This window comes from Cydia splendana, chromosome 17 (assembly GCF_910591565.1).
Source record: "Cydia splendana chromosome 17, ilCydSple1.2, whole genome shotgun sequence".
NCBI classification, from domain to species: domain Eukaryota; kingdom Metazoa; phylum Arthropoda; class Insecta; order Lepidoptera; family Tortricidae; genus Cydia; species Cydia splendana.
Window position 1 is genome coordinate 17,207,655 of NC_085976.1, and position 12,197 is coordinate 17,219,851.

The 12,197-nt window shown below is 39.3% G+C and overlaps 1 protein-coding gene across 1 annotated transcript in view; it reads left to right on the forward strand.

Moving 5' to 3' along the window:
* LOC134798990 (adipokinetic hormone/corazonin-related peptide receptor variant I-like) overlaps positions 1-12,197 on the forward strand; it is a 70,094-nt gene that overhangs the window by 12,757 nt on the left and 45,140 nt on the right. Inside the window, exon 2 of the mRNA XM_063771415.1 lies at positions 4,975-5,096. Coding sequence (XP_063627485.1) covers positions 4,975-5,096 — 122 coding nt within the window. The remainder of the gene's footprint in view (positions 1-4,974; positions 5,097-12,197) is intronic.

The window sequence follows — 12,197 nt, forward strand, 5'->3', positions numbered from 1 at the left end:
GCGAAGGCGGGGGCGGGTCGCTAGTTCATAATAAAGTAAGTAGCAAGATTATGAAATATATTATGTAACGTTAATCTCAACCCACGCGCAGTTTAGGTTTGTTAAAGGCAAAAAATATAGCAAATACATTTTTGCAAGCCATGTTACTTATCTAACAACATGGCGTGACAAGGCATACCTCAGACAAGGATCTTATGACGCCCACATTCTAAAATATAAGGGGTGTTTATTTTATTATCCCATTAAGGAACATGTTAGGTGTGCAGCGCTGTAGCATAAGAAATTTGGTAAATTTTTACTTTATGGACCGTCGGTTTTGGGGGGGGGGGGGGGAGAGAGGTGAGGGTGGCTACCTCCCAGTCTAACCCCCATGGTGGGAACCCCATGGTTAAATGGAGATATCCATGGTAAACGTTTGTATGGAATTACCATGAAATAAGGGAACACAGCAAAATTTGAACGGGGAGGAGGTGAGGGGTCTTGTAAATTAAAAATTATCCAGAAATTTTAATATTTTGCTGACAAGATGGCTTCGTCGACGAACCACCTGAATCGAACTTTAATAGGTATAGGTCAAAAATTTGCCTTTGATACGATATGGATCGGATATGTCAGTGTCAAAGGTGCGTTTTTGTTTGAAGTAACGTCACTTTTGACACACATGTCCGATCCAAATCGTACTTAAAGTTAATTTTTGACGTAGGTGTATTAAAGTTCGAAATAGGCCGTCGAAATGCCATTTTAGTACCTACTCGGTTTATTTATACGTAATTATGATTTGGTCCCCTGGCAACATCTAATATATAGCCGGTCAAACAACTTTGTCAGTATAATAAATATATACATACAAACATGAACGCTGAAAACAATACACTCTTTTTTTTTGGGCAGTCGAGTAAAAAGGCGCGAAATCCAAATTTTATATGGCACGATTACCCTTCGCGCCTCATTTTTTAGCCGCTTTTTACTACTGATGGAAATAGCTTGACAGACTATATATTCGATAGGTATCTGTAAGATGGCAAAACTGCCTCCAGTGTGTCATTATTCTATGCTATAGCCTTAAGACTAGTGTTGGTTAAGGCTCGAGTCCTTTGAGTCCTCTGCTCAGTTTTTGAGACTCTTATAATTAAGTCTAAACTCGAGTTCTTTTCAACTTGTTAGAGACCCGAGTCTCTTTGTAGACTTGAGTCCTTTTCAGAGAACTTGAGTCTTTTACAAAAAATTCACAGATCTCGTGCCTCACACGACTATCGAGCACATTGGAAATGAATCTACGGAATTCGAAAAAATATTGTCGCTGAGCGAAGAGAAAGTCTGGATAAGGAAAAAGTTACAAAATAAAACTACAACGTTAAATGATAATTATTTTATTCTTAGATTAACACAAGTATCCTGGACATAACGCATGTGAACAAACAAATTGCAAAATTTCCACACGCGTATCGAAGTTTCAATAATTGTCGCCGTGGCGCATAAGTATAGGTACATATTTCATTTTTCGATTATTAATAAGCAGGATATATTAATGTTCAAAGTACAAGAAAATTATTACACGGCAAATCCGTAGTCAACTCGAGAAGTGGTAGCCACATCGCCGTTATCGTCACTCGAGTCTTGATCGGCAGCGGCCCATTTGCTGCAAGATATGAAATTTTCTTGACAGCAGTTTGACGCGACGAGAGATGACCATAACAGCGCTTGTCTATGTTGCACCAAACCTGAGTTCCAATAGGTACTACCAGGGTTCAGCATCAGCTATCTTGGGTAATGCTCTACCATGTGATCATCATGACGAATCGGATGTCCAAAACAGCGCGTGCCTATGTTGCACCAAACCTGAGTTCCGCTAGGTACAACCAGGGTTCAGCATCAGCTCTATCTTGGGTACTACTCTCCTAAGTGCTCATCGAGACGAGTCCGATGACCAAAACAGCGTGTGCTTATGTTGTATTAAACCCGAGCTCCACTAGGTACTGCCAAGGTTCAGCATCAGCTATCTGCTAGCAGCCGCCAGCAACATGCTGAGGTGAGACCATTTCGTGGCACTTTTTCTTTTTTATGTTTCTCTGTATAAGTTTTTATTTTGTGTTTGTGCTCACGAATAAAATTATTTATATTTCTATTTCTACCTCTACCTCTACCTCTACCTCTACCTCTACCTCTACCTCTACCTCTACCTCTACCTCTACCTCTACCTCTACCTCTACCTCTACCTCTACCTCTACCTCTACCTCTACCTCTACCTCTACCTCTACCTCTACCTCTACCTCTACCTCTACCTCTACCTCTACCTCTACCTCTACCTCTACCTCTATCTCTACCTCTACCTCTACCTCTACCTCTACCTCTACTTCTACCTCTACATCTACCTCTACCTCTATCTCTACCTCTACCTCTACCTCTATTTCTACCTCTACCTCTACCTCCACCTCTACCTCTACCTCTACCTCTACCTCTACCTCTACCTCTACCTCTACCTCTACCTCTACCTCTACCTCTATCTCTATTTCCACCACCACAAGAATGCATAGATTGTCGAATAGTGCGTTCTGACTTTTTGACTATTTAAAGGTTAGGCTACAGGGCAAACCCTTAACCCGATCGTCTTTGTTTTAGGCTCAAATTGTAGCTGACTAAATTGTCCAGAGCCGTTTTTCTCAAAATTTTGATATCATTCTTCATTTCCAAATTATCGAGATCCAAAATTAAAAATTCGGAAAAAATTGAATTTTATTTTCACAATTTCGACCATAACTTTTTTCGTTTTTGACTTTCTCGAATAATTATTTTTGTACCTTACAGCTTTCGTGATTATGCGTCTTTTGAGCCTATTTTTTAATATCATATCTTCACAACTTTCCGAGATATAAGGGGATCGCACTTTTTCGTGAAATCGGACCCTATACTGGAGCGAACGAAAAGACATTTCCAATGTCAAAACGATCAAATCGCATTGTCTATATGTAAAATTCGTGAATTAGGTACCTACACAAATCATACAATAACGCCTAATTTCTTTACTGTTATTTAGGAAAAACATATAAAATTGTTGACGGAGTCTTTATTCGGAGACTCGAGTCCTTTTGAGTTGCTCTTAAGAAAAGACTAAACAAAGGACTCGACTCGGAACTTAAAACACTCAGAATTTTTTAAAGTGCCGAGTCTCGTGAAAACGAGCCGAGTTCTTCAAATTCAGATTCAGTGGACTCGAGTTCTTACCAACACTACTTAAGACGTCAACACTCATTCACTCAATTAGCAATGGGATGCCTTTGCGCCTCAAGGACCCGTTGATGCCCCGATTAAAGGTGCCAGTAACCTTTACTTTAATCAGTTTAATCTCTTAGGCACTCTGCTAAATTAAGTAATTGCTTCTTATCTTTGCGTATTTCCGCAAATGTTTGACGATAGAAATGTTTTGAATATACAGTAGAATCCGCTTATAATGACATCGAAGGGAAGTGACAAACACGTCATACTAAGCGGATGTCATATAAAACATAGTATAATAAAACGTAGGTCATAATAAGCGATTTATCACTAAGCGAAGTCATCTTATCCGAATTTGTCACAAAGAAGTTTATATGTAAACCAAACTTCGCACAGTAATTAATTACGTCATAGTTAGCGGTTAGTCAGTATAAGCGGAGTTATAATAAATGGATTCTACTGTATTAAACATTTAATGGATGAAATGGAACGGATTGATTGATTGAAGAGATCCTAGATACTTTATACACCATGGGCTCGATTTATAACCCGACAGATTTTAAAGGTGTATTCTTGACCGCATTTAGTGACAATTTTTTTTTCTCGAATTTGACCAAAAGTCGTATAATATTTTTTGCTCCTTATGACCTCAGGAAGCCCAAATATTGATTTTATTTTGTTTTTAGTATTTGTTTTTATAGCGGCAACGGAAAAACATCACCTGTGAAAATTTCAACTGTCTAGCTATCACGGGTCTCGAGTTACAGCCTGGTGACAAACAGACGGACAGCGGAGCCTTAGTAATAGGGTCCCGTTTTTTACCCTTTGGGTACGGAACCCGAAAAAATCGCGCAGGGTACGACATCGAAGTGCATTCATAAAATTAATGCATGCATTACGAAAATATTAAACACATGCAACTGTGTTAGTAAAATTAATCTCAGGAAATTAATTTTACCCCAGTAATTTCATTATGTACTCGTAATTATGGCTTGATATAGGTTTGAAATAAAATTTGGCTACAAATTGGGCTTGCGAACGAAAACATTTCTATTCCTATAAATTTCATGCCAAAATTAATCCGGGTAATTAAATTTGCATTAATCTGCCTACGTAAATTGAATTCTATTTAACCGTTAACTGGCAGATATCTGCATATTAATCTTTTGTAAGCTTGCTCGTCTTCGATCGATCTGAATTCTAAATACCAATCAAGTTAAGACGGCTTCGCGAAAGCGAGTGGGAATGGGAAACGCGCCTATGTGATTCTAATCTAAACAAGCAATGTGCCGAACTAGGGAACAAATCAATTTATTTTATGCTAGCCTTTCAAAGATAAGAGTTTCAAACAAACAAAATCAACTGAACTTTGCTGTGACTGACTACAGAAAACATCGGCGAAGAAAATAGGTATAAGTACACCAGAGAATTTGGGACGGGTAACGCCGTGACCGGGTGTCCTAGACTAGAGTGGTCGACGTTAGCCGCCCGCGTAAGCCGAAAACGCGGGTTTGATTCCCGCCTCGGCCACCGGTGGACTTGTTCACTTTTTCTTTAGTGTATGATATCTTCAGTTTATAAGCAATGTACCAAAGATAATTTTCCAAAATTGCAAAGGTCCCATGAAGTAAATGGTCTAGGTATTTTTTACCGCACGTACCTATATTGCCAAGTCTTCTTACAGTTAGTATCAATTTCTATCACACTTGAGATGGGACACCAATGAGCGACGTAAATGTCAAAGTGTATGTTTGTCCCCAGATCGGCTGGAAGTACACGAACGCGTGGCTGGCGGGGAACTTCTGCTGCAAGCTGCTCCTGGTTCTGCGAGCCTTCGGCCTCTACCTGTCCTCTAACGTGCTCGTCTGTATATCGGTTGATAGGTAAGTTACTACTTACTTGGTTGGCGCGATGATCCAAAATGAGTCTTGGCCTCCAACACAAGAGCACGCCATTTTGATCGGTCCAGAGCGGTATCCCGCCGCGGTGGTCGTATCTGACATTCAATATCTGATCGGATAGTGTGAAAATGTTCTTACTTACAAGCGGATAAGGCGGTGATCTCATAAAATACACGCCCGTAACCTTGATATTACTTTTTCCACTTAATTCTGGACACGAGCAAACATTCCTGTCCTATCCGGCGTAGGGTAACTTCGTGTGTTCATTACGGGTGAAAATGTGAAAAGTTATGATTTCAAAAGTCTGTATAATGTTTCTGTGCTACTTCGTACCTTGTCACAGTGAGAATAATATAAGATCCTTAGCGGTTTTTGTTTATTGTCACTGCGACAGGGTACGAAGTGGCAGAACACCACAGAGGGGTTTAAATACTTTAAATGCATGCCGACTAAGATGGGAACAGTACGCTCTTTTCAAACGCGGTTTGAAGATTCGTATCGATCCGGATTATCCAGAAACACCGCGGGCGACTGATCATTCAACAGTTTAGCTGTACGAAGCAGGAAGTTTCTGAAGAAAGGCACTATATATGTGTATGTGTGTAGGGACTAGGGACTCTGATATTTCTTATCCAGCGTACGGTCCAGTGATTAGGTAAGTTAATACTCCGTCTTTCCTACTTTGGCGCTACACACACGATTGAATAAACATATTTTCGGCTACTTTCTACTGGTTATATGTTAGGTACATTGTGCGTCAAAACTACGCAGTGAAAGTTGGTGAATGCTGCATATTTATATAACAGGAAGGTGTTTTTTAAGACATAAACGATAATTTTAGTAATAGTATTGCTTGTCTGGGAATCTTCTTCTTCTTCCTCGCGTTATCCCGGCATTTTGCCACGGCTCATGGGAGCCTGGGGTCCGCTTGATAACTAATCCCAGGAATTGACGTAGGCACTAGTTTTTACGAAAGCGACTGCCATCTGACCTTCCAACCCAGAGGGGAAACTAGGCCTTATTGGGATTAGTCCGGTTTCCTCACGATGTTTTCCTTCACCGAAAAGCAATTGATAAATATCAAATGATATTTCGTACATGAGTACCGAAAAACTCATTGGTACGAGCCGGGGTTTGAACCCGCGACCTCCAGATTGCAAGTCGCACGCTCTTACCGCTTCTTATGGCTTGTCTGGGAATGATTCTATAAAACTTCTATGAAATTATGATGTATTATTATACACTTACATTGCGTATGCTACCAAAATCGTTGCAGATTTATCTTGGTCTAACTCTAAGACGCTAAACAGTGAGACTATGACAAGGACAGGGGGCCGATTTTTGAATTTCAATCGCTTGAATTCGTCACTCGAAAATCGGTGGAAAACGGCGAAATGCTAATTTTTGAAATACGAGCGATCGAAATTTGAAATCTAGTGGTATTACGAAACTTTTTGTGACTGCAAATTGTTATGTCGGGTGTCGGGTCGGGATGTTTTATCAAATTTACGCCACGATTGCGCCGAAACAAACATTTTAGATAAGGGTCGCCAGATGGGTGTAATAATAGTTATTTAGGTACGATACATTTGCAAAAACTAGAAATAGAAAATTTCGCAACGAGTGGGAGTGTTTTAAATCGACACCAGTTGCGAATTACCTATTCGAACGTGGATCGTATACTAACGTTTTACAGTAGGTACATATGGCCTTTTAAATTTCCGATGTAGTTACGTAATGTGCTTATTATAGCACTCGAGCTTACAATATTCTTACCCCCGGAGCTACACACAATGTTTTTATTACACTTGCGAAGAAAAAAACTAAATTTTAAACTTTTGAACGCCAATGACCGATATATCCGAACCGTTGGTTCAACGCCAAAGACTGATTAATCGGTCACAGACCACAGAGCAACATAGACCTAAGTGCATATATTATGCATAAAGTTCAATTTCAGTTTTGACACTTCGGTGACGTGGCGTCCGCGTGGCAGCTTTTGTGTTTGACACGGCGTCGAAAAGGTTAAGCGAAATAGTTATTAAATGCGGTGACATTTCAAACATTCATCCGCCATATTGTCATTTCTTCACAGGTTAGGCATTCAGCCACGATTGAAAATTGTGTAAAAATATTTTAAACGGCTATTAAATTAATCAAATTAAATATTTTAAAAACTGAAACAAGAATATTAAGTTATAAACGTCAGTATTTTAAAACTCCCTTATACCACAGAATAAATAATAGTACTACCGTACAGAAAGGAAACTTCGTACAAAACCGAAGTTTGACAGCGGTGCTTATACCTTGACTTTAAACAAAGTATTTTACTTATAAGTTCCGTAAAACACGTTCAGTAAAAGCGAAATAACTTAAAAGTAGTTAAAGATACACTTTCTGAACTGTGACGCGGTGGGCAAAGTTATGTTAAAGGGTAAAGTTTTATACTTTTACGGTACCTACAGTACGCGTGCTTGAAAATGGCCACTCATTGTCAGGGACCGAATACCAGTATATTTTTCGTAAAATTTAACTGGTATTCAATTCCGGTATCTTGGTTGTTTATGTATATCTTTGCACTTTAGCTAATCTAATCAATCATTATCCTTACCTAATTACTATTCTATAATTTCAAAGAAATAATGTGAAAGCTATGAGATATTTTGATTTTTAGTTATACCGGTAACGGTCCCTGCTCATTGTTTCGCGTACAGGTACTAATTGGAGACGTACCTATAACATTTGAATGGATATATCCAGAGATCTCTGAAATAGCTATTTTGAGAGTGAATTTTCCAATATATATGTAAGACTAGTGTTTCCGCATTCCCACGCCAGACCACGTGCCACCCACGGATAGATAAATAAGGAGGAACTAGACATGAGTAGTTCGCGAATGAAAGATTCAAATGAAGTACTTCACTTGATGTCACTCTTTCATTCACTAGTTCAGCGCGGATTCATTTAGTTCTTTACTTCAGCAGTTCAGTTTAAAAACCTGTTTCTTTTACTTGCTCATTCGCTTCGAGAGTAACAAGGACGCCATGTTAAACCTTCGATTCATAAATTAATTTACTTGAGTGATTCATATTGAATGAAATTATCTATCAAATTCTTCATTCAACTCAATATATCCGCGAATGAGAGAAATGAAACCAATACTTTTGATATAGATGGATCTGTTGAGCTACTGAACTAAACTGAACTAGTGAACTAAAAGAGTGAAGTACTTCACGGCGTACGAAAGATGCATATCAATCTTTTCTTTTTAGTGATAAGTACATTTTGCGCATGTCTAGGAGGAACCTACGGCCTGTACGGGTATGATGGTCGTTCTTGTCTATGTGACAGCGTGATAAAACGGTGTCCGTCACTTTCTATCCCACGGTGTTAAAAAGAGACAGTTATTTTATCACGTGGATAAAGCCATCCATAATACGCCGGCTAATTCGAACTTTAATATCCGTCAAAAATTAGCTCTAGATACGATATGAATGGAGCTAATTTTTAACGTACCTATGTAATGTAAAGTTCGAATTAGTACGGCTACCACCAGATTTGACATTGACATGTTAGCTCGCGTCTACGTAAGTTACTTTCTATACATCTCGCTTGCACTAATATGCGAGTACGAGCGAGATGCATATAAGTAAATTACTTAGACGTGAGTGAATATGTCAATGTCAAAACTGGTGGTAATGGTACAGTCACGAGCTTTAATTTGGGACCCATTTCCATTAAATGTTGTTAGAACATTCGTAATGCAATAAGGTTGAAACTTCAGTTCGATGATGTTGAAATGTCAAATTAAGACATTTAAAAGTCATAGCGAATCGACCCTTGAAATGATAACCTCTTTGCAAAAAGTTATCACTCCGGTTTTAAAATATGTTTAAAGTGACTTTTTCAAAAATATTATTTCACAAACTGACGTAATTGAGTGGTTGCCCTAGAAACGTAAACGTAATGTCGAAGGTAAACATTGTCAATGAATTATGACACTGCGTTAAAATATTAGCTCTAAATAGGGAATATTAGGCAAAGCTCTGCGTAGGTGGCACCTTTGTGGCACATACAGTAAACAAACCACATTGACACAGGGCCTACCGCGAAACAAGAAAATCGAAATTTCGTTATCTAATCTCTCTATCACTCTTGCTTATTCGAGCGATAAAGAGGCACATAACTAACTTTCGATTTTCGCGTTTACAGGTAGGCCCTTGTTAACAAACCGCATTGATGCATCAATGTCATATTTTATTGTCTGTGAAAACTTGTCAAAAAACAGTTTAAGGCACAGTATGTATAAGTTAGTCTATGAATTTACTGAGTCGGTAGTGCTGCACTCTGGCGGCAGAACATTGCAGTAATATCCCCTATAGCGTCAGTTTGCTACACGATATTCAACCTTAGGTCGGTCCCAAATTAAAGCTCGTGACTGTACAGGCCGCCATAGTCTAATAAAACATGGTCTTCCATTCCCAGAGTGACACGGGCCTACGTCACAACAACATGGCCGCTATATATAGCGCTATCGCATATTATCATATAGCGCTGTCGCATGATGACGTAGGCCCGTGTCAGTTAGGTGACCTAGAAAAGACGGGAATGGAGTACCAGGCGGAGTATATTATTATACCATGCAGGCCACTAAGTCTTTGCTAAGTAACAATTGCTTCACAGAGTATTTACCTACCTATATTGGGGGTTAGTATGAAACTACGAACTATCTTTTCGAATATACAGGGTGTTTTGTCAAGCCTTAGCCATACTTTGGAGGTGAATATAATATATAAATTATAAGGTCACACAAAGAAACGTATACTTAGGGACCAACCTCGAAAACGTGAAATAATATTGCTGTTTAGCAGATGTCGATATTGTCGGTGTTTTATGTGGGAGAGCTAAACATTTTTTTACGATTTTGGGATTAGTCTCATAGAAAAAGTTCCTCAGTATGACCTAATCCTTAATGTAAGACCCAGGGCAATTTTTAAACTTTTTGAATTTGGATTTTTTTTTTTTATAAGAGTTCAAAACTCGACACGACTTGTAAGTACAGTCACCAGCAATAATATGTTACACAATGAAGGCCGCAAAAATATGTGACGCGCTCTTGTTGTACTGCGAATAAGATCGTGTCAGATATTTTTGCGGCCTTCGTTGTGTAACATATTATTGCTGGTGACTGTACAAGTACTTACCAGTACGGCTACCCCCTAGAATAACTCCTTTCATGGAAAACGGCCAATTTCCAATCACCCGGTATAGGAATAACCTATAGGTATTTTGGTTAACTTATTGGTTGCCAAGTTCATAACCCTCTTTCTTTTGACATTGTCTTATGAACGCTATAATTTAACCCCTACTGTGCAATTTCCTGTCAAGGAAAGTCGCGAAATATTAAATATAAATTCCTACTTTCATACTTTCTAATATCGTAGGTTCAAAGAAAGATAGTGGATTTAATAACTTCCTTTTAGTTATTTTTTCATCAGCTTCACGTTACATATGATATTTCTGATCTCGTTTTCGAATTTTACTCTGTGTATTTGTAAAATTCCTTTCAATTATCTTCACATACCGTAAATTGGGGTGAGTAGCGATTGCGTGGAGAGTTGGGTTATGAATGGGGAGGGAAGGGATGCCAGGGGGGTGAGATGGTTTTTAAAGGCTACTGCTACCTAAATAATGTGTTCGTATTACAAATGGAGCTATATTGATATTTATGAGAGAAAAAAATCGATCCAACAATGTTCCAAAATCACCTTTGTATGAAATCCCATCTCACCCCAACTACGAGGTACTACGGGGTAGACGTGTGCGCCGCGCCGGCGCGCCGCCGCCGCCGGGCTTTTTCGCCACGCCGCCGCCGCCGCCGATAAATGATCGGCGTGAAATCGGCGTGACCTTGAGTGTTGTTAATTAGCTATTCCAACTTGGTTTTTGGATTACTATCTGGATTTTTTTCATTATATTGTAACAGTTGTCAAATTTGTACCAATTATTTATAGAATGAAACAGAATTAAAGTTACTTTAAACTGAGTAATCCTCAGTATTCAGCGTCGAGAAAGATGGGAGAGCGATATATGAAGTAGTATGTTTTCCTATTAATTGTGAATTCACTTTCAACTCTTAATTTGGATTTTTGAATGAAAAACATCGAAATGGCGGCTCTTTTGATGAAAACTGAAGATGAAAGTTCTAGAGAGGTCTTAACATCAACCATTTTAAGACCAAAGTAATGGTAGTAGACAGAGCAAACATGCTCCCAGTTACCGACGCACTCGGCGATTACAGAAAAGCTAGCTAGTATATGTTGGGATATGCTAGTATATGTTCGTTAAGGGGAAAGCGACTCGCGAGCAAATTCTAAACCTTCGGCTCATAATAGAAAAATGATATGAATTCAACATCCCAATGTAAGTACATGTGCTTTGTCGACTATCAGAAAGCTTTCGACTGCGTAAGGTGGGAAAAACTGGGGGAGATACTAGAGCTGAACTTGCGAGTCCCAAGCCACCTTATAGCCCTACTGCAAAGTCTCTATGGTTCTGGTTATGGAACGGTGACCATTGGAGGCGTCACGTCCAAGAGCTTTAATTTCCAGAAGAGGGTACGACAGGGATGCACTATATCTCCCATACTATTTAATATATATGGGGAGTATATAATGGGACACACCCTTGAAGGTTGGGAGGGCGGTGTGAAAGTCGGAGGAAAACTTATTTCGAACCTTCGCTACGCGGACGACACCACCCTCCTTGCATCGTCCGAAATGGAAATGGCAGAAATTCTCAAACGGTTTGAAGAAACCAGCCGCAGAATGGGGCTCGAGATAAATGCAAGAAAGACGAAACTGATGATAGTGAACTGTTTTGGTGTTGAGCAGCGTACAGATGCACTAAACGCTTTCGAAACCGTAGATCATTTTCAGTACCTAGGCTCGGTGATCACGAATAAAGGGACCTGTGAACCGGAGATATGCAGACGTATCGGCATGGCTAAGACAGCAATGACCCAACTCGGCAAAATATGGAAAGACAGGAACATTTCGAACCGCACCAAAATACATCTCGTCC